This window comes from Rana temporaria, chromosome 1 (genome assembly GCF_905171775.1).
Source record: "Rana temporaria chromosome 1, aRanTem1.1, whole genome shotgun sequence".
NCBI classification, from domain to species: domain Eukaryota; kingdom Metazoa; phylum Chordata; class Amphibia; order Anura; family Ranidae; genus Rana; species Rana temporaria.
This window is the reverse complement of record NC_053489.1, coordinates 466,087,053-466,110,806: the sequence shown is the minus strand read 5'-3', so window position 1 is coordinate 466,110,806 and position 23,754 is coordinate 466,087,053. Positions and strand designations below refer to the sequence as shown.

General features: G+C 43.8%; 1 protein-coding gene across 2 annotated transcripts in view; it reads right to left on the bottom strand.

Moving 5' to 3' along the window:
• The window catches only part of LOC120917126 (complement C3-like), a 284,580-nt gene extending 263,048 nt beyond the window's left edge, over positions 1 to 21,532 (bottom strand). For both annotated transcript variants that reach the window (XM_040328185.1, XM_040328194.1), the window contains exons 1-2: positions 21,430 to 21,532; positions 137 to 323 (exon numbers count right to left, since the gene is read on the bottom strand). In XM_040328185.1, coding sequence (XP_040184119.1) covers positions 137 to 323; positions 21,430 to 21,512 — 270 coding nt within the window. In that variant the 5' untranslated portion in view covers positions 21,513 to 21,532. The remainder of the gene's footprint in view (positions 1 to 136; positions 324 to 21,429) is intronic.
• Positions 21,533 to 23,754: the final 2,222 nt, after the last annotated feature.

The window sequence follows — 23,754 nt, the reverse complement described above, 5'->3', positions numbered from 1 at the left end:
TGACTACTATTTTTTTTAAGTTTCAGGTCAAATACATTGCTGCCTTTCATTCTCATGTATAGGAATCCTTTACACATGGCTGATTGGCTGTAATAGAGACCTACTGTAATGTGGTAGTATAAAAGGTTTCTCATACATTGATATATGCTGTATCCAGGAAATCGTTGGATTTATGTAAAGTAACAACAGTCTTGTACATCAGCTTATCTTGAAACGAATTGACGTTGATGTCCACTGTCTGATTTTTTTCACATTCATGACACTGGATGACAATTGTCTCTTCATTTCCAGCACGAAGAATATTGGGAGCCATCAAAACAAAGCTGAAAATAAATAGGAAAATATTGAACAGAAATATTAATGGCACACGACTTGAAGAAAAAAATAGGATTTTTTGTACTCACCGTAAAATCCTTTTCTCTGAAGTCCATGGACGGACACAGCTCCTTAAATCTTGACAAGTGGGTTATGTTCCCTGTTTACAGGAGAGGACTAGGCAGAAACATGTTAAATAGTTAAATACATGTTACATTAACAGAGTTGAACAGCCCCGCCCAGAGGGCGGTCCCTCCAGACATAACCCTCCTCACTGCAGCTTGCAGCCTCAGTTCGTAACAAGCAGTACAAACCTAAAAAGGAGGGGTGGGAGCTGTGTCCGTCCATGGACTTCAGAGAAAAGGATTTTACGGTGAGTACAAAAAATCCTATTTTCTCTTATCGTCCATGGATGGACACAGCTCCTTAAATCTTGACAAGTGGGACGTCCCCAAGCAGTGTCAAAAAACGAGGGGTGGGAAATATATCAGTAAAAACTATTTTAACTTCACCCCAAAACAAGCAGAGCTCCTCAACGGAGGAGGTGCAACTTTAAACAGCCGCCGGCAAAAACTAGCGGCTGAAAAAAACATCATAAGATGCACTCACAGCAACCATGTAAATTCTGGAAAAAGCGTGAACGGACGAGCAAATCGCCGCCTCGCACACCTGTGAGACCGACGCATGATGTCGAAAAAAAAAAAAAAAAAACCCAGGAAGCACCAATTGCCCTGGTCGAAAGTGCCGTGACCGGAAAGGGGGGCCCGCCCTTAGGAGCATAGGCCTGTATGACGGCCTGCCCGATCCACCGAGAAATGGTGGTCGACGAGACCGCCAGGCCCTTTTGTGGACCAGACACCGACACAAAAGAGAGTCAGAAGCTCCGAAATGGAGCCGTAGTAGGCTGGTATACCCGCAAAGCGCGTACCACGCCTAAAGTATGAAAGGCCGAAACCTCCTTCGGAAGAAGGGAAGGTCGCGGGCGCACCATCACCTAATCCTTATGGGGGATCAAGCATGGCGGCTTGCAAGACAAGACCGCCAACTCAGAAACCCCTCTAACAGAGGTAAAGGCCACTAAAGGGGCCACCTTCTGAGATAGTGTCAAGAGAAAATCTCTCTGATGTTTCCAAAAGGAAGGTTCCTGAAGAACCGAGAGCACCAGAGTCAAAACTCATGGGGGAAGAGATGGGCCAAGAGGGGAAAGTATATGACAAACCCCTTGCACACAAAAAAAGGGGACCCACCAGGGAACGGGCCGCAAAAAGGCCACTAAAAGAACACAGCCAAGGCTGAAATCTGCCCCCAAATGGTGCTTTAAGCAATTTTTAGATCCAATCCAAGCTTTAAAAACAGCAGGACCCTGGACACCGAAAGTACGCCCGTGGACGTCACTCCATCCCTTCACACCAAGAGAGGTGCGACGGTAGATCCTCCGGAAGAAGACTACGGTGCCCTGTTGAGATGACCGAGTCAGACAGACCCTGGTCACCTAAAGTCTGGCTTCCAATAACCATGTTAAGCAAGTCAGTGACTGTACAACAGGAGGAAGTATGGGACCTTGAGACAGGAACCTCCTGCCCTGGCAATCGCCAGGGTGCCTCCGCTACCAGGCGCCCGATATCAGCGTACCAAGGACGCCGAGATTAATCTGGAGCGATTAGAATCATCGGGATCTCCTCAGCATCCACTCTGTGGAGCGGCCGAGGAAGCAACTACCATGGAGGAATGGCAAAAAATCACCGATACAGACAACACAGGGCCACCAGCGCGACTGACGCGTCTGTACAAGATCACTAGACCTGGCCACTAACTGACACCCTTGCGGCGGAGACAAGCTGCCAGGAGATCCATGCCATGTGAGGCTCACCTCCTGCAAGGGAGCCGAAACACCCCAAGCACAAAGACCAGTCGCCCTGGTCCAGCATCTGGCGACTCCAGTAGTCTGCCTGCCGGCATACCTGATGGTAGACTGAAGCCACGGCCGTGGCGTTGTCCGGCTGAAACCAGATCGGTCGACCACAAGGAGAAGCATAGCCTGATCGCCTAAAATAGTAGGACAATGAACAGTAGACAGCACCTGGTATTCCCAGGCGGTCTTCCACCAGGCACTAGCCAGGCCCGACCCTGGGTAGCTACCGAGACCAGACACATTCAAGGAGGTGTGGTCATAGGTCCACGCAAGTCCAGCGACTCAGGGCCGACTGGACCCCCCAGTTTTGTGAACCTCCAGGTTCACAACCCGTGAGCTGGCATTCGTCGTAAACACCGACCACTGGAAGGAAGGAACAACTTCCCGGACCGAAGAGTCGGGAATCTCTGTCACCAACTCAGAGAGACTCTGACTAGGTGGCGCACAGGAATCCAATGATTTCAGAGACAAGAGATTTTTACCACCTGGACAGTAGTTCCACTGGAAAACCAGGGTGTGGAACTGGGCATACAGTACCACCTTGAAGGAGGCTACCCACAGACCCCGAACCAGCAGGCGCCCGGAGAGAAGACCGATTGCGTGATGCCAATACCTTCTCCACAGACTGAAGAGTCTGCAATTTCTCCAGGGGAAGAAGGACCTTTGCCACTGAGGAGTCTGGATCAACACTAGATACTCCAACGCTGAGTCGGAACCTAGCATGCCCATAATTTGAACCCTGGGTCGCACACATGTAGGGCAGGCTTGCTGCCACTGAGCTACACTTTCTGGCCTAAACGTTTAACATCCACCCGAATCTTCGGAGGGTCTGAATGGGAATAACCCATCCACTAGGTCGGAGACAGAAGCTGCTCTCAGAAGAAAGTCGTCAAAGTAGCCAATGAGGCAAAGCCTCGCTGTCCCAACAAAATTCAAATAAGTGCGAGCTCCTAGCTGAAAACCCATGGTGCTGATGCCAGATCAAAAGGGAGGGCCACAGGCTGACAGAGACCCTTCTCTCATCACGAAGCACAGAAAAAAACACTGTGACATGTGCAAAACGGGACATGCATGTATGCGTCCCTGATGTCCGAGGACGTCAGGACATCCCCCGGATGAAGCGCAGCTACCACCGAACAAATGGATTCCATGCGGAACTACCCGACGTTCACAAAGGTATTTAGGGCCTGAGGCCCATAGAAAACCCCAAAACTCTCGTCCTGCAGGAAAGGTAAAATTACCTTGCAGCTTAGCAAATCCCACACTGCCCAAGGCAGACCGACGTGCCGGGAGGGGAAGACACAAGGACAGAACTTTGTTCTGTGGATAGGAGGAAACCCTATCTAGTACTCCGAAGAGACCACCTCGCAGACCCACTAGTCGGAGAGCAGGGAGGTTTCACTGAATTGTGAACCTGCAAGCCACCCCTCCCACCTAGAGACAGGGAGGGAAGGCTATATACATTGGCAGGATTTGGGTGCCGGCGTGATCGGCTTATGCACCCAGGGACAGATTAGTCCCCCAGCTGGGCCTTTGACGGCCTGGGAGGGTTGCCCCTAAATAATACACACACATAGTGTGTATGTATATTATGTAGGTGTATGCACACATGTCTTTGGAGGAAACCGGAGTACCCGGAGGAAACCCACGCAGACACAGGGAGCGACAATGCAAGCTCCAGGCAGATTGGCGTCAGTGTGCAGATTGGCGTCAGTGTGCAGATTCGAACCAATGACTCTTTTGCTGCCAAGTAATGGAGTTAAGCACTACACCACCGTGTGCATAAAACCATTCTGAAACAGACGCCCTGGATAACAAGGGCGCAGCATTCAATGAAGCATCACAGACCTATATGAGGCCCTGGACCAGCTGGTCCGCTAGGCTAATAACCTCAGGAGAGAGTCGGTGCTCCTCCACTGTCTGGTGCAAAATGCTCACTCTGTGAGTTGTATACAGCACTAGGGGTCAGGACTACTCCAAGATGGCCGCCGAGCGTTCAGAACGCGGCCACAGGAAAATGGCCAGCACAATGTAAGCTGCGCCATAGCGTGGCTACGACAAAATGGGCGCCAATGGGAGTTTTCAATGTAATTGAAAAATCTCCCAAAAAATAGCGCCAGCGACCACTGAGACCCCAGTGTAGTGGCCACAATAGGCCGCAAGCCAGACCCCAGCATGGTAAACATGGAACGGGTCAGTACTTCGGATCTTCTATCAGTCAGATCCATACAAGCGGGGGTTCCCGCCCAGCGGTGAGGGACTACAAAAGCCCTCAGTGGCTTTTCTCATTCCGCATCTCAGAAATTATCAAAGAAGGGCACAGAAGGAAAAAACCTACACAGCGGTCTGATTTGTGTGATCCAAAAAAGACCGAGCCCTCGGCGGAAACCCAGCTGCACTATGCAGCTTAGGAGAGTCCCTTGCAGCAGTAAAAAGCGCACCCATAAATGCCTTATTATGCCTTTTTTTTTTTTTTTTTTTTAACTAGGTACCTAGTCCATGGCTCCATAACAGAGCATTCCCCAGGGGATAACGGGGGAAGGGGGCACTCTTTTACCGCCCGCCCGCAGTCCACCCCCACCCTGGCACAAACTGTGTCCAGGACTAACAATAAAAACTCTGTGGGAATCACAGGTGCTAACACCTGCTGCCACCACCAGCATGTGGGGAAGGACCCAGATACTGACTCCAATATTTACATATAGTGTGTATTATAATATGCACACCTGTCCATACAAATAGACAAAAGCTCCTAGAGCCCTATTCAGGGCCTCTCACCCACTTGCTGCGCTGACCAGGGGTAACCAGGGGACTCCCTCAGGAGGAGACTGCCCAGCGCTGCCTGTGAGGAAAAGAACCGTGAGGTAACTTTTGCAGGGACCTGTGTTTAAACAGGAAAAGCCTCCTAGGGCTGTTTTATTTAAGGATAAGACACAGATACAGCATAAAAAGCAAAACCGTCAGTCAGCTGAGGGGAGTGGCCAGTGATGGATGTGTCCTGCTGAAGCTCTGTCCTTCTCGGCTCTTAACGGCTCTCACAGACGCTCGAATGGCAGGGTAACTACAAAATAATATACACCATATCACTCCCTAGAGCCCAGGGATCAAAACAATATGGTTTTTGGAGTAACCCGTGGAAAAACCGCAGCTAAAACCCTCAAAGAAAAGCCACTCAAAGGGAATATGAAAATGGCACTGTCAAATTCTCCTCAGGCAGTCAAACCCTGCTCTGACAAGAAACAACAGCACTTATCACAGGATTCCTTTGATACTGATGATGAACACAGTGCCATAAGCCAGTCAAAACAAACTGATACATTACAACCCAAAATATTGAAACAAATAGAGAAAATGTTTCAAAAAGCTTTGAAAGTGTCCTCTGAACAAATTACTGAGACTCTGACTAAAGAAATCAGAGACATATGTCAGCGCACTGCTGACCTTGAATACAGGATGGATGATATTGAAACAAGCATAGCAACCCATGACAATGAATTTGAAATGCTAAAAGAAGAAAATGCAGCAATGCAAGCCCGTTTGGAGGATTTTGAGAACCAAGCTCGCCGCTCAAATCTTCGTATAAGAGGTATACCAGAGTCAATCATTGACCTCCAATCATCTATGACAGCCCTCTTTCAAGAACTAACACCAGCAATTCCTATAGAAAGATTGGAAATGGATAGAATCCACAGAGCTTTAGGGCCACGCAAAGCTGATGGCCCCCCTCGCGATATAATTGCTAAGTTCCACTTTTTCCGCACCAAAGATCAAATTATGGCTGCAGCTAGACTGAAAGAATCTCTTACTTTCCAAGGACATACTTACCAAATTTTTGCTGATTTATCTCCCATAACAGTAGCTAAACGTCGTGAGATGAAACCTTTGCTCCTAAATCTCCAACTCCACCACATCCCATATCAATGGGGGTTTCCATTTTCAATTAAGTTCACTTATCAAGGAGCCAAATACTCCAGCAAAAACACTACAGAACTAAAGAACACGCTGCAAAAACTTCAGCTTTATAATAAGTCATCTGCAAATACGCGACGCCGTGCCCTTTCTGACTCTCCTCCACATTCATCAATCCCTGAACCTGATGGAAACAGACAGGCTACCCCAAAGAGAGGCCGTTTCAATCCTCCAGTTTCTGACCAGCAGGACACAATGGACTGACTTGACTGAGTAACTCACTTTGTGTCTCCTCCAAACTCCATGGTTAATTTAGCCATGCCTTAATTCATTCACATTTTTCCTACCCATAAGAAGATAAGTATCAGTACACTTAAAATCATTCTGCCAAATCGCCTTGTTATACCCTCATAAGTCTCTCTTCATTGTAACATCCTGTCTCTCCCCCTTCTCCTATAACTACCTCTACCCCCTCCCCCACCCCCTTCCTTCCCTCCCCTTCATACACTATGCAGAGACAGAAGTTGTATCTCCAAGGCTTTGTGTATTTATACTAATATTCTTGTTATTAACCCTATTTCTTTCCTACAGAGTGAATACTTAATTATTTTCCACACTTACAGCAGCCCTGAGGTTTATCAATCCTATGATCATAATAGAATTGAAATATGCAATTTCTAGTTTTAAAATGTATAAGGTTAATTGTTTATCTTATGTTCTTAATTGTGGAAAAACTAGTCACTGGTTAAATACATGTTTGTAGCTGGTTACCTTGCCAAGTTTGGTTGTCTTAGTTTAATATGTTTTTTTTTTTTCCTTATTCTTGAATAAATTTTAACCGTTGAGAAGCCGAGAAGAGGTCACTGCTCCTCTCATTTTTCTGTCCTAGGACTCTCCCTCACTGTAGTTACAGTGTAGGGGGCCTCCTCAGACAGACTTTGTGCCTCTGAGCTCCTGTCATTTTTGAGCTCAGAAAGCCTACTTTTTATTTCTTGCTATGGATTTCAACCATCTCAATCTAATTAGATTACTGTCTATCATCTCCTTTTTTTTTCTTCTATCCTATTTTTCTTATTCTTTCTCCATTTTCCTCCCTTACTCCGGGTTTTGTCTAATACCACAATTTACATTTGATATGTACTGTTATATTTTTCTAAAAACTCTTATATGGCTCCATTGAATGTACTTACCCTAAATACACAAGGTCTAAACATACCTCATAAACGTACTAAAGTTTTCAGGTCACTTTCAGCATCAAAAGCACACATAGTCTGCCTCCAGGAGACTCATTTCACTGAATCCTCCACCCCTAAATATTTTGGTGCAAGCTACCCCCAGGTTTATACAGCCTCAGCCAAGTCCAAACACAGAGGAGTGTTAATAGCATTTCACCGAACTACACCCTTTTCCCTAGAATCCGAAATCAAGGATCCAGAAGGTCGCTACCTCATACTTATAGGCAACCTATGCGATATCCCAATAACAGTAGTCTCATATTACGCACCCAACAAAAGACCAACATCATTTTTATCCCACCTTCTTCAAGTTATTGATACACATAAAGTAGGTACACTCCTGATTTGTGGAGATTCCAATCAAACAATTTATCCCTATTTAGATAAATCACCATTACCCCCTACATCTAATTCTCAATCTAGATCATTTCAGAGACTCCTTCAACAACATTCATTAACAGATTCTTGGCGTGAAATTAACCCATCCAAACGTCAATACTCCTTCTATTCTCACCCTCACAAATCCTTTTCCCGTATTGATCACATTTTAATTTCTATTTGTATGTCCCCTGAATTGCTCACCTCATATATCAAACCCTATACATGGACCGATCATTGCGCTATAATTTCCACCTTTAACTCATTACTTCCAAAAGCACAAGACTCAACGTGGCAAATAAACAACTCTCTCTTATCACACCCTTCACTCTCTCAAGACCTAGAAAATGCCCTAAAAGAATACTTAAAAAATAATAAATCCTCAGATATATCCCCACTAACACTATGGGAAGCGCATAAGCCTGTCCTTAGAGGGTATTGCTTACGTCAAGCATCACATCAAAAGAAAGAAAAGAAAAAACTGCAACAAAAACTTGAAACTGAATTTAACAATTGTCATAATAAATTCCAATCTAGCCCTACACCGCAGAATAAAACACAACTCGAGAAAGCTAGCTTAAATCTAGACCTATTTTTATCCGAATCTGTAGATAAAACTCTTCGTAAATCCAAACAAAAATACTACTTCCAAGCCAATAAACCTGGCACTCTCCTTGCACGTGCACTTAAAAAACTAAACAACCCATCCAAACCAATCCGACTGAAAATCTCCCATGATAAATATACAAGTAATCCAGTCAATATCCTTCATACCTTCCACAAACATCTCACCTCCTTGTATAAAAAAGAAGGCTCTTTCGACCAATCATCAGCAGAAACTTTTTTTTCTCAAATAAAACTCCCTACTCTATCCCAAAGTCATTATGAAAGCCTTGAAAGCCCCATCACTCCCATTGAAATTGAACAAGCAATCAAATGCCTCAAACCTAATAAGCGTCCGGGACCAGATGGGTTTTCAGCCCTTTACTATAAAAAATTCTCACATATATTAACTCCTATGATGTTAGAAGCATTCAACTCCATCATTAATAACCAATCATTCAGATCTGAAACTCTAACAGCAATTATATCTATGATTCCTAAGCCACAATCTGATGACTCTTCCTGTGCTAATTTTAGACCTATATCGCTCTTAAATCTAGATATAAAATTATTAGCAAAAGTGATTGCAACCCGATTGAATAGCATAATAGGTACCTTAATAAGTAACGACCAGGTTGGTTTTATCCCAATGCGCCAAGCAACTGATAATGTTCGTAGGGCCTTGTTGCTGATCCAAGCAGCCAAAAAAAGAAGAATCCCTATGTGTCTACTGTCACTAGACATCAAAAAAGCCTTTGACACGGTAACGTGGCCCTACCTACATTTCACTTTACAAAGATGGGGCTTTGGCCCACATTTCCTTAGTTGGGTCACATCTTTATATAATAACCCAAAGGCATACATCAAGTATGCAGGGTATAAATCAGCTATGTTCAATATTAACAGAGGCACTCGCCAGGGGTGCCCCCTCTCCCCACTGTTATTTGCCTTACTAATCGAACCCCTAGCTCAAGCTATTAGAAAAAATCCATCAATTAAAGGTATAGAACTGGCTGGCCACCATCATAAACTCTGCTTATTTGCTGATGATATTTTAATTTTCATGTCCTCCCCCCATATTACAGCTCCCAACGTTATAAACAAACTTGACCATTTTGCCCATATATCTGGATTAAAAATAAACATGCAAAAATCTATAGCTTTAAACGTTTCTTTGCCCCCAGATATACTTCAACAAGCGAAGATATCCCTCCCTTTTACATGGTCTGCGACACATCTCTCATATCTAGGTATTGTACTTACCCCTGATCTAAAAGATATTTTCTCCGCCAACTACCCCCCACTGTTACGGAAAATTTCAAATTATTTAAAGCAATGGTCCACTCTCCCCTTATCTTGGTTAGGTAAAATAAATGTTATAAAAATGACTATATTACCCAAAATTTTATATCTCTTTAGAGTTTTACCCATTCCTATTCCAGCCTACTTCCTCAGAAACCTACAACGAAAAACACAATCATTTATATGGAGCACTTTAAAATCTCGAATCTCTCCACACACCCTATACCTCCCTAAACTTAAAGGAGGTTTAGGTTTCCCAAACTTTGCCACTTATTTTCATGCTGCGCAAATAGCAAATATTCCCAAATACCATGTAAGCCACGAAATTCCACTATGGGTAGTAATTGAAACCATTGATAGCGACCCAATCTCTATACCAAATCTCATATGGTCCACCTCCTCTAACCACAAAATAATCGACAATAAGATTACAAAACATACAATCACTATTTGGGAAAGATTTAAAATGACCCAGGGTTTACAATCCCCACATGTACCCCTTATATCTTTTATGAGAAACTCAAAGTTTTACCCAGCCCTCACATTTCCTAGAACCTTCACAAGATGGATTTCAGCGGGTCTAACACAATGTTGTGACTTTTTAAAACCTGCCTCATTTAAAACATTTCCAGAAATACGTGAAAGTCATAAACTTCCGGCATCAGAAATTTTTCGCTATTTACAAATTAAAAATTTCTTTGCACCATATTTACAAGGTATAAATAATTTGAGTGACATGACGCAGTTTGAACGAATATGTAAACGAGATCCTCATTCAAGAGGACTCATTTCAATACTATATAGCCAACTAAGTACTAAGCTTACCGCAAAATTACCTTCATATGCTGAAAAATGGATGAACGACCTTGGTTTCAATATAGATATATCTACCTGGAATAAAGTATGGTCAAATACTAAAACGTCCTCCCAAAATATACTTGCTATGGAAACAAATTATAAAGTTCTCATGTACTGGTATTTGGTTCCTGTTAGAATAGCAAAATTTGCTCCCCATTATTCCCCGCTTTGTTTTCGCGGCTGTGGTGATCCGGGAACACATTTACATATTTTCTGGGAGTGCCCTGTTACAAAAAATTACTGGAAAGAAATATTCCTCATGATTTCAGCAGTTTTCAAGAAATCCATTACTCCTGATCCAACTACCGCACTCCTAAATTTAAAACCGGATTGTATTTCCTATGCTCAATTTAAACTGTTCCTACAAATCACCACAGCCGCAAAGCAAACCATCTCCAAAGCTTGGAAAACAGCTACGCTTCTAGTTTCTGAAACCAGAAATAGAGTACATCAAGCCATGCTCCACTCAAAATCAGAAGCCATAACCAATGATTCCATAGACATATATGAAACAATATGGAACCCATGGGTGACCTATACTATCTCATCTAACCCAGATGATTCTCTATTGAGACCTTGGTAGGATATTGTAAGCCAGTAACATTCTGGATACAGTCCCTCTATATTATTACTATCTCTATTATGTAACGATCCCGGAGCCTTTCCTCTATCCTGTACTGCCTTTCCTATCCTATTGTTTTCATCACTTTCCACTTTTTATACTCCACATTCTGTCCTTTTTCTTTCTTTTATCTCTCACTTCTTAAAATATATAGCTCAAGCTATCTCATTATATAAAATGGTAAATGTGAATATGTAAATACGATATCTAATTTTGCTCCTATTGTTTTAATATTTAACATGAATAAGATCCTTCTCCCCCCTAAAAAAAAAAAAAAAAAAGCAAAACCGTTACAGGTGTCACCAATCAGTCAGCTGAAGTATAATCATAAACATCTGTGCTCAACACAGGGCTTTTTACCTCACAGGAAAGCCCAATACAAAAAAGAAAAAACACAGGCCAGATAACACAGTCCCCTCAGGAAGGCCCCCTCCCCCCTGACAGCGGCAATGTTAGCAATGCAGCAAGGGAAAGGAGCAGGGAAGTAAGGGGAAGGGACCCCCGAACCCCAGGAATGCCCAGCTGTACCAACCCACCGAAGCAGGAGGGACTGTACTTACCCGTCCAAGCGAGGACTCGCTGACGCATTCCTGACAGAACTACAACCGAAATGGAGGTAGCTGTCGGCCCGGTCCACTGTGAGTGAGACAACACCACAGCCCAGTCATATGTGGACCTCGGAGCAAAGCTCACCGGCCACCTCAGGAGTCATGAGGTATGGCGTGGCAGACCAAGCCTCTTTGCAAAGGTGTGCCCACGCTTGCTGGTCGGACTGAGTAGACTACAAGGATCTATATTATCCAGCCTGTCTCTCAGCCAACAGTTGAAAGAAGATTCTTCAAGAAAAAGTAAAGTAAAATAAAATAAAATTTCTCCTCAGGGCGCTGGGCCCAAAGGGAGCCATACGTCCTTCTCCTTTGCTAGGCAGAACGAAACTGAGGCTGCAAGCTGCAGTGAGGAGGGTTATGTCTGGAGGGACCGCCCCCTGGGCGGGGCTGTTCAACTCTGTTAATGTAACATGTATTTAACTATTTAACATGTTTCTGCCTAGTCCTCTCCTGTAAACAGGGAACATAACCCACTTGTCAAGATTTAAGGAGCTGTGTCCGTCCATGGACGATAAGAGAAAAGGGCCTGATATGTTCAGTATTACATATTATGCTGTCCATTTTGCTTCAAACACATAGAACAACCATTTTTAACTATTAACTATGACTGGGGTGCATCCTATGTGGCCCTACACGCCTAGGACATTTCTATATAATGAAACCATGGGCTTCTACACTTTACTTAAAGCGGAGTTTCGGCCACAATTTCACTTTTTAAATATAAATACCCCTATAATACACAAGCTTACTATATTCTAGTAAAGTTAGTCTGTAAACTAAGGTCTGTTTTGTTAGGTTGTTAGAGCATTTCGTTCGTTTATAATCTAGAAATAGACTGTGGCCATCTTAAGTGTGGGCATCATGAAGCCAGACTGTATGACTTCCTGGATTTCAGCCTTGCAAATCTCGCACATGCTCAGTGCTGCACAAGCAGTGTAATAGGTTTCAGATCAGGTTTCAGCACCTGTACTGTCCAAGTCACATGATTCTTCGAGACTGGGGAGTGCACAGACTCCTGGAAAGTTACACCCACTACATTCCCAGGAGTCTGTGCGGCGTAGGTTAGGAAGCTTAAGCACCTAGGTGCAGGAAGTGGGAAGATTAACTATTCTGCCTAGCAACAACACTTTGAAGGCATCTAAAAAAAATATTTTTTTTCTTAAAGGACTAATGACATTTTTTAAAAACTACTGATGTAATGTTATATTTATGGGTGGAACTCCACTTTAATAGCAATACAAAGACAAAAACATACTATATTTCAATTGTGGTTGTGGCCGCCACGTTATGTTTCTTTTTTCAAGCTGGTGATCCTGCCAGTAACACACTTCTTGTCCTAGGGTAAAAAAACTCACCTGCTCTTTGTATCTATGGAGGAGCAGCGTTGTTACTCTAGTATAGAAAGTATGTTATAACTATCGAATAACCCCCCTCTCCTCACCTCCATATTATAGGGGGATACGTTCTTTAGCACATAGCTAACTGTGAACAATGCTAACTGATAGCAATGCAGCAGAGACAAGGAGTACAGGATATGATCAGTTCACTGGTTTTCTGGCAGGATCAACTGTTTTTTCTTTTTTATTTAACAAACACATATAACAAAAAGCCTTCAGCGATGTTGACAGACCAGCGAGGATTATATATGAGAAGTCCATCGATGCGGTTTACATACACTTTAAAGGAACACTAAAGGTTTGTTTTTTATTAGATTAATTGATTGCTGTAAGCAAGAGCATTTAAATATCACTTACCTCGTTTTTCCTTTTGACCTCCAAAATACAGTAATCCAGGTTTGAAAATGCCATTTCCTGTCACTCCTCTTCTTGCTTTCCACCAGCATCTGAGCCGTTTTGCATAGTGGAAAGCAGAATGTGCTCACCCCCTCCCTATGACTACAGCCCTGCGTGAAGATGCTCTCTTATCCCTCACAGGCATGGAGGCTAAGCCTAATGGGAACTGTAGTTCCCATTAGGCCGTGATGTAGCAAAAATGAATGCGCACCGCAAACCAGGAAGTCAGTGAGAATAATGGGCCAGATTCACAAAGGGGATACGACGGCGTATCTCCTGATACGTCGTCGTATCTCTGTTTCTATCTATGCGACTGATTCATAGAATCAGTTACGCATATATATCCATAAGATCCGGCAGGTGTAATTGTTTTACACTGTCGGATCTTAGGATGCAGTACCGCGGCCGCTGCTGGGGGGAGTTTGCGTCGTAAACCAGCGTCGGGTATGCAAATTAGGAGTTACGGCGATCCACGACAGATTTTCGCGTTCGCTACGTCGCCGCTAGTCTAGTTTCCCGTCGCAAATTTAGTCGTCGTTTTGGGTGCCCTAACTTTAGTCAGCAATCGTATTGCTGTCTAAATTATGGCCGTCGTTCCCGCGTTGAAATGTAAAATTTAACGTCGTTTGTGTAACACGTCCGGGAATACGGAAGTACGCTACGCGCGTCGCCGTTCGAAAAAATGATGTCACGGCGCGCAAAGCACGACGGCAAATTTGCGAAACGGAGTATGCGCAGTAGGTCCGGCGCGGGAGCGCGCCTAATTTAAATGGCACACGCCCATTTGAATTGGCCCGCCTTGCATCGGAGGCCGCCAGCGTAGTTTTCATCGCAAGTGCTTTGTGAATCAGGCACTTGCGATGAAAACTTGCGGCGGTGTAACGTATCTACGATGCGTTACGCCGCCGCGATTCTACGTGAATCTGGCCCAATGATTTAGGAGTGACGGAGGTGAATAAAACAGCTCGATTTCAACAGGTATCAAACTAGTTATAATGCAAAACATTACTTTTTACTTTATCAGCTACTGTCAGACTTTAATTTAAGAGGAAAATATTTTTGTCTTTACAACCCCTTTAAGCTTATTAGCTCTTGTGAGGAAGTGAGAATGATTAGGGTCACTAAAGGATTTTTAGCTAAATAGCTTCCTTTATCTTACTGCAGTCCTGGTTTCATGTCCACATTGTTCGTTTTTGCTCTAATCCTTCTCTGTTCTGAACACTTCCTGGTTGTCTGTTTCCTGATGAAAAAAGTCATGGGAGCTTTCTTTCTGTGGTCACTAATCAAGGAGGTGTGATTACTGTGGATCTAAAACCCCTCAGCACCAATAAGTTTCGTTTTACAAACCATCACTGCCCTGTATTGGCTCTGTGGCTCTGTACATCACAGAGCAGGAAACAGCATGTAAAAACGAAACTGAAACTGTAGGTACATTATATGATTGATTTTTATCTATTTTTAATCATTTTTAAAAGGAATCAGTTAACTATTATGTCTCTATACCCTGTAAAAAAGAATGTAGAAAAATACGTATCGTCCTAAACTAAGGAAAAAATAATTTTTTTATATATTTTTTGGGGATATTTATTATAGCAAAAAGTAAAAAATATTTCCTTTTTTCAAAATTGTCCCTCTTTTTATTTTTATAGCGCAAAAAATAAAAACCGCAGAGGTGATTAAATACCACCAAAAGAAAGCTCTATTTGTGGGGGAAAAAGGACGTCAATTTCGTTTGCGAACCACGGCCACGCAATTGTCAGTTAAAGCAATGCAGTCCCGAATCGCAAAAAGTGCTCTGGTCTTTGGGCAGCCAAATGGTCCAGAGCTAAAATGGTTAATTTCAGCTGGGTCCTGCTGAACTAGTCGAGATTCAAACCATCCATTGCCAGCTTTTGGCACAATAAAATTGTGTGAAAGTATGGATTATTAAAATCTAGAAAAATAAATCAAGATTTATTTTACAATGAAATCACTTAACAGACCCAAATCACAATAAACCAATTTAATCCTTAGATTGATTGAACAATGTTATTTTCCTGTGCTAACCTAGATAGGATGTGTGCCTCCACTCGTGACTCTCCACTCCTCCAGCACTGGGCGGACACATTCGCCCTCACGGATGTCTGGAGACACATGCACCCGACGCAAAGGGAATATACCTGTCACTCTTCCACTTTTAAAACTTTGTCCAGAATTTATTTGGCTTTTGCCTCTGGGCCGGCATTACAATGCGTCCAAGCTGTATCTGTTCTCCCCAGGGGGATTTCCGACCACGCGCCCCTATGCCTATCCCTAGCACTGACCGTTCCCCCTGAGTCTCGACTCTGGAGACTTTCTAGATATTGGGCATCTGAGGAGCCCCAGACCAGCAAAGGGACAGCCCCAGACCAGCAAAGGGACAGCCCCAGACCAGCAAAGGGACAGCCCCCAGACCAGCAAAGAGACAGCCCCAGACCAGCAAAGGGACAGCCCCAGACCAGCAAAGGGACAGCCCCAGACCAGCAAAGGGACAGCCCCAGACCAGCAAAGGGACAGCCCTAGACCAGCAAAGAGACAGCCCCAGTCCAGCAAAGAGACAGCCCCAGACCAGCAAAGAGACAATCACAGTCCAGCAAAGGGACAGCCTCAGTCCAGCAAAGAGACAGCCTCAGTCCAGCCAAGAGACAGCCCCAGACCAGCCAAGAGACAGCCCCAGACCAGCCAAGAGACAGCCTTAGACCAGTAAAGAGACAGCCCCAGACCAGAAAAGAGACAGCCCCAGTCCAGCAAAGAGACAATCACAGTCCAGCAAAGGGACAATCACAGTCCAGCAAAGGGACAATCACAGTCCAGCAAAGGGACAATCACAGTCCAGCAAAGAGACAGCCTCAGTCCAGCAAAGAGACAGCCCCAGACCAGCAAAGAGACAGCCTTAAACCAGCAAAGAGACAGCCTTAGACCACCCAAGAGACAGCCCCAGACCAGCAAAGAGACAATCACAGTCCAGCAAAGGGACAGCCTCAGTCCAGCAAAGAGACAGCCTCAGTCCAGCAAAGAGACAGCCCCAGACCAGCAAAGAGACAGCCTTAAACCAGCAAAGAGACAGCCTTAAACCAGCAAAGAGACAGCCTTAGACCAGCAAAGAGACGGCCTCTGACCAGCAAAGAGACAGCCTCTGACCAGCAAAGAGACAGCCTCTGACCAGCAAAGAGACAGCCTGTGACCAGCAAAGAGACAGCTTCAGAGCAGCAAAGAAACAGCCTCTGACCAGCAAAGAGACAGCCTGTGACCAGCAAAGAGACAGCTTCAGAGCAGCAAAGAAACAGCCTCAGGCCAGGAAAGATACAGCACCAGACCAGTAAAGAGACAGCCCCAGACCAAAGAGTCAGCCCCCTTTCGGGTCAGGTATAGAATTTAAGGGGAACCCCACGCTGTTTTTGTTTTTTTTACGTGGGGTTCCCCTTAAACCAGTGGTGCCCAACCTTAAGAAGAGCAAGGGCCACTTAAGCAACTTGGTAACCGGTCACGGGCCACAATGAGCAGAGCGGGTGGATGGTAGCCCACTCTACTCAATTTTTTTAGTGGATTGGAGGTAGGCGTTTGTAAACAGACACAAGTTCATTTACATCTGTCACTTTTTTGAGGTGAATAGAGAGTCCGATTGGGTCAGACTGACCATGTGAAAGGGGCCTAATGCAGCACAGTTCACCTGTGGTTTTCCTGCAGGTTAGCTGCACTTTGCCCTAGACTTCTATCATATCCTGTAGGTGTAATGCACTTTCAGAAAGCACACCAAACTCGCAGGGAATAAAAGAAATCTATGGCTCTGTGCAGGTAACCTGCTCTGCACCTGCTGTCAGTATGAAAGCTGCCCACTAACCACCGCAGAACAGATATGCTCATATATACACCGTGGGCCAGATTCACAGAGACTTACGGCGACGTATCTGTTGATACGCCGTCGTAAGTCCAAATGTGCGCCGTCGTATCTATGCGCTGATTCTCTAAATCGGATAAGCCTGAATTGTGGCAAGATACGACCGACGTAAGTCTCTTCTACGCCGTTGTATCTTGGGTGCATATTTACGCTGGCCGCAAGGGGTGCTTCCGTTGATTTACGCGTTGAATATGTAAATGACCTAGATACGCCGATTCACGAACGTACTTGCGCCCGTCGCAGTAAGCTACGCCATTTACGTAAGGCGTACGTCCGGCGTAAAGATAAACCACCAAATAGCTGGTCTAAGTCGTGTAGGGTATGGACGTCGGAACTGCCGTCGGATTTTACGTCGTTTGCGTATGTCGTACGTGAATGGGGCTGGGCGTAAGTTACGTTCACGTCGAAAGCATTGAGCCAACGTATCTTAGGGAGTATATGAGACGTGATTCTGAGCGTGCGCGCGCATGCGCCGTTCGTACGGCCATGCATTTACATGGGGTCACAACTCATTTTAATACAACACGCCCACTACCTGCCTATTTTGAATTAGGCGGGCTTACGCCGGCCTATTTACGTTACGCTGGCGTAAATATGGGAGCAAGTGCTTTGTGAATACTCAGCTTGCCTCTCAATGTTACGTTGGCGTAGCGCATATGAGATGTGCTACGCCGGCTCAAAGATGCACCGATGTACCTGAATCTGGCCCTGTGATTTTAGTAATAAACTTACCTTTATTAACAGTATTCTATTCTATTTTATTCCATCACAGAGCAGGAGGTCGCGGGCCACATCAGAGGGCTTTGCGGGCCACTGGTTGGGCACCCCTGCCTTAAACCATAACAGACTTATCCGAGCATGCAGTGAATTGACCCCAATGATCCTAAGCACAAAACCAAGGAAACTCTCAATTGGTTTCAAAGCAAGATAATAAAGCTGCCCAGCCAACCACCTGACTTGAATCCAATAGAAAATCCATGGAAAGAACTAAAGATCAGAGTTTGTAGAAGAGGCCCACGAAACCTTCAAGATTTGAAAACTGTGTGGAAGAATGGGCCAAAATCACACCTAATCAATGACCAGTTTCTCCATACAGGAGGTGTCTTGAAGCTGTCATTACCAACATAGGATTTTATATGAGGTAACAAATACATTTTAGTTCGATACGGTTTCCCTGTGTCATTCCATTTTATTACACATAACTTCATTTCTGAAATTATTTGTTTTGGTTTCTTTGTATGTATGGATTGCATGGGTTGTTACCGACATATGATGAACATTTAATGTCAATGTCACCTTTAGAAACATATTTACCTAGAAAAATGGTGACGTGTTCAATACTTATTTTACACGCTAAATACATATACATATACATATATATATATATTTGACTGAACAGTTGTTTTTTTGCCTACAGTGCAACTGTATTTTAAGGTGAAGATTAGTTGGCAGTTTAGACCAAATACAATTCCATCTGCCTATTTTCTCTGACAATTTGTTGCTGGATGCAAAGTTGTTGGTAGAACTGACAACAATGCTTCTCTGAAAATTGCTCAGTTCAGCAGCTGCATTGGAGCTGACAATTCTGTTGGTAGCGCCAACCAATAAAGATATTATAAGATAGAACGAGTCCAGAGACGGGTAACAAAAATGGTGAGAGGTTTGGGAGATAAAACATATCAAGAGAGACTTCAGGAACTTAATATGTACAGTCTGGAGGAAAGAAGGGGAAAAGGGGAGACATGATTGAAACCTTTAAATACATTGAGGGGGTTAATAAGGTTCAGGAGAGCAATTTTTTCAATATGAAACCAAAATTAAGAACACAGGGCATGACTTCAAACTAACCGGAGGAAAGTTCAAAACGAGTTCTAGAAAAGTATTATTTTACTGAAAGGGAAGTTGAAGCTTGGAATAAACTTCCAGCAGAGGTAGTGAGACAGTCAACCGTAAATGGATTCAAACATGCATTTGACAGGTATAGATCTATACTCAGACAATAAATAAATAAATAAATGGGCAGACTTGATGGACTACTCTCATGCCGCATACACACGACCGTTATTCATGTCATTGAAAAACACAATGGGCCAGATTCTCGTAGAAGAGCGTATCTTTGTTCCGGCGTAGCGTATCCTATTTACGCTACGCCTCCACAACTTAGACGGGAAAGTGCAGTATTCTCAAAGCACTTGCTCTGTAAGTTGCGGCGCCGTAGCGTAAATAGGCCAGCGTAAGGCCGCCTAATTCAAATGTGGAACAGGGGGGCTTGTTTTATGTAAATGCGCATGCGCCGTCCGTGGAATATCCCAGTGTGCATTGCTCCAAAGTACGCCGCAAGGACGTATTGGTTTCGACGTGAACGTAAATTACATCCAGCCCCATTCACGGACGGCTTACGCAAACAACGGAAAATAGTCAAAATTCGACGTGGGAACGACGTCCATACTTAACATTGGTACGCCGCATGTACGCCTCATATAGCAGGGGTAACTTTACGCCGGGAAAAGCCTAACGTAAATGGCGTATCTGTACTGCGTCGGCCGGGCGTACGTTCGTGAATTCGCGTATCTAGCTGATTTACATATTTCTAGGCGTAAATCAGCGTACACGCCCCTAGCAGCCAGCGTAAATATGCAGTTAAGATCCGACGGCGTAAGAGACTTACGCCGGTCGGATCTAATACAAATCTATGCGTAACTGATTCTATGAATCGATAGATACGACGACTCAGAGATACGCCGGCGTATCTGGAGATACGCCGTCGTATTTCCTTTGAGAATCTGGGCCCATGTTTTTCTCAAAGTGATTCCTCTCAAGCCTGCCTTGCATACACACGATCGTAAAAAAAAAATGCTTGAGCAAAGCGCAGTGACGTACGGCGGCACTATAAAGGGGAAGTTTTATTGGCACCACCCTTTGGGCTGCTTTTGCTGATTTCGTGTTACAGCGTGTTAGTAAAGATTTGTTGAGAGACGATTTGCGCTTTTCAGTCTTCGTGCTTTTCAGTCTCTTACAGCGTGACGGCCGATTTTCACATAGAGAAAAATGCTCTGAGCATATACACGACCGTTTTTCACGACCAATTTAAAAAATGGCATTTTTCTCGTCATGAAAAATGGTCGTGTGTACGCGCCATCAGTCTCTTTTCTGCTGTCACTTTTTTCTGTTTTTATGTTACTAAACAGTGCAAAAATCAAATTGTTCAGCAAAGAGGGTACAAATTTCTTGGAATTTCTGCAACATAGACTTAATATTGTCTGCAATTCATTTTTCCTAGCAACAAAAACACTAAGCAGAGAAATGTACTTTTGATATCAATTTGAGATGTGTCTGAGATCATTAAAATTTTCTTACAGGTGCAGTTTACCTGCATTTATCCTGCTTCTGCTGTTTATCTATTCCCATAGACTTGTATGGAGGAAAAGGCAGTTTTAGAAAACAAATTCCCCTTGACACTGGCCCTAATGCCGCGTACACACGATCATTTTTCAACATGAAAAAAAAACGTTGTTTTTCAAAAACGTCATTTAAAATGATCGTGTGTGGGCTTCACATCATTTTTCAGGTTCTGAAAAACGACCAAAAAAAAAATGCGAACATGCTGCATTTTTTAACGTCGTTTTTCGGGTTGTAAAAAATGATCGTGTGTGGGCTAAAAAGACGTTTTAAACCCGCGCATGCTCAGAAGCCAATTATGAGACGGGATCGCTCGTTGTAACAGACAGAAAAGCGCAAATCGTCTTTTACTAACACGGAATCAGCTAAAGCAGCCCAAAGACGAATGGAACTTCCCCTTTAAAGTGCCGTCATACATGTTGTACGTCACCGCGCTTTGCTAGATATTTTTTTTAAAACGATGGTGTGTAGGCAACAAAGTTTTAATGATGAAGTTGGGAAAACTTCGTTTTTTGGACATGCTGAAAAATGATCGTGTGTACGCGGCATAAGAGGCTGGCAAGAGTTATAAATACTTACAACTGTTTGCATGCTGTAAGGCGAATTGAAAGCTGAATGCAGAGAAGAACAGGAAGAAAAGAGAAATATCGACTCATGATCATCAGTAGAGTCCCACAAGAAATGTATTATGTACTTTCAAAACTGCTTTTATTTAGAGATCCAGCCCAAAAGAGCAAAAGTCAAGACTGGTTTGCTTAATTGGTTACACATTTTTAACAGACAAGAAATCACATGGTTTCTAATTCTATTTGTCAACCTTTAGCCAAGGTCTGTTTACAGTGTAAATAAATTAATAATAGTAAAGAATATTTTAAATGAAAAAAAAAAAGTTTACCGGTAGTTTCACATTTTGGTGTGAGGCTAATTGATGTATGCAGGGGTGTTGCACATGCCTTGTAACTATGGATGCAATGGCCCAATTTTTATTTCTTTTTTTGTTGAAATACACATACTTTCTCTCCTTCCTCCTTTAAAATGCTTGCAGAAAGATTTTAGAATGTTGATTTTTTTTTTTGGTTAAAGGTTTCCCGAGATGTCCTTCAATTAAAGTGGAGGTTCACCCTAAAAACGAATTTTTAACATTAGAGCCAGCATAGTAAGGGCATATACTTTCAGCAGTTTTTTTTTTTTTCTCCATGCTTACCTTTATATTCTGATTTGGTCCAGGGCTTCCGCGTTCTGATGACTCCGGGACTGGACGTTCCTGTCCCTGCCTCAGGGTTCCGATGACTGCGGGACTGGGCGTTCCTATCCTTCGGTTCGATGATTGACGGCTTGTGAAACAGGTGACCTGTTGCACAACGCGCGTCACCAGATTTCCGGAAATAGCCGAGCTGCGAGTCGGAACTATACGCCGTGTAGAGCTGACTGCGCAGGCGCGGTATAGTGCCAACTCGCAGCTCGGCTATTTCCCTACATCTGGTGACGCGCGTTGTGCAACAGGTCACCTGTTTCACAAGCCGCCAATCATCGAACGGAAGGATAGGAACGCCCAGTCCCGCAGTCATCGGAACCCGGAAGCCCTGGACAAAAACAGAATATAAAGGTATGTACAGAGAAAAAAAACCGCCGAAAGTAAATGCCCTTACTATGCTGGCTCTGCTAGATGTAATATTAAAACTATTTTTTTTTGGTGAAACCCTGCTTTAAGTGGAACAATAGAGGACACTGTCATTGTCTTGAGTATACCGGAGTGTTGGCTCTTGGTCAGCTGATTAGACAGGTTTAGGTTTGTTTTTCACTAGCTTGGACAAATAGAAAGTGATAAATTCTGTCTTTTCTCAACAGTTAGGCCAGCCATACACAGAGCAATTTTTTTTCTGGCGAACACGGGTTGCAGGAAAGAAATTCACTTGATTCCTCCATTCTACTTGAGATGACGGCGCCTGCACCTGAGGCCAATTAAAGAATCGGCTCGGGTGGTGACATTGCTGGATCCTACATGGATATTAGGGCCATTTTTCTTTAAGGCATAATTGATTACCAAAGTTTCTGTATACAATATATAAATAAATCAGAGAGCCAAATAAGTAGCTTCAGCTTGTCATATTTTCACATCAAAGATTATAGAAAAAAAATACAAAGGTTTATTATAATCAAATAATTAAAGGGGTGGTTCACCCTAAAAACGGCTTTTTTTTATTACACTGCCCCCCCACATTACAATACGATTAAGGCTATTAATTTTTTTTTATGCTGTACATACAGTACCTTTGTACAGCATATTCACCCGTGGCATCCGGCTTGCGAGTCCCGCGGGAGTTCCTAACATGTCTGTGATTGACGTTTGACCAAAAACGAGCTCCCCCCGTCGTGTAAGCCGCGTCACGGTTGGCGAAAGGAGGCAAGTCGGCGCTATACTGTGCATGCGCATCGCCGTTCGGCTCCTTTCGCCAATCGTGACGCGGCTTACGCGACAGGGGGAGCTCGTTTTTGGTCAAACGTCAATCACAGACATGTTAGGAACGCCCACTCCCGCGGGACTCGCAAGCCGGATGCCACAGGTGAATATGCTGTACAAAGGTATGTACAGCATAAAAAAAAAATTAATAGCCTTAATCGTATTGTAATGTGGGGGGGCAGTGTAATAAAAAAAAAGGGAAAATTTATTATCATACTTACCGTAATTTTCCTTTCCTGATGGACTCCATGGCAGCCTACGTGTGGGTTAATCCCGCCTCCTCTCCAATGTGATAGGACCCCATACCCATAAAAGTTAACTCACCAATAGTCTCAGTGTTCCGTAACTATCCCGACTCCATAATTTCAGGGTGGGAACTCCGTCTGCCATGGAGTCCATCAGGAAAGGAAAATTACGGTAAGTATGATAATACATTTTCCCTT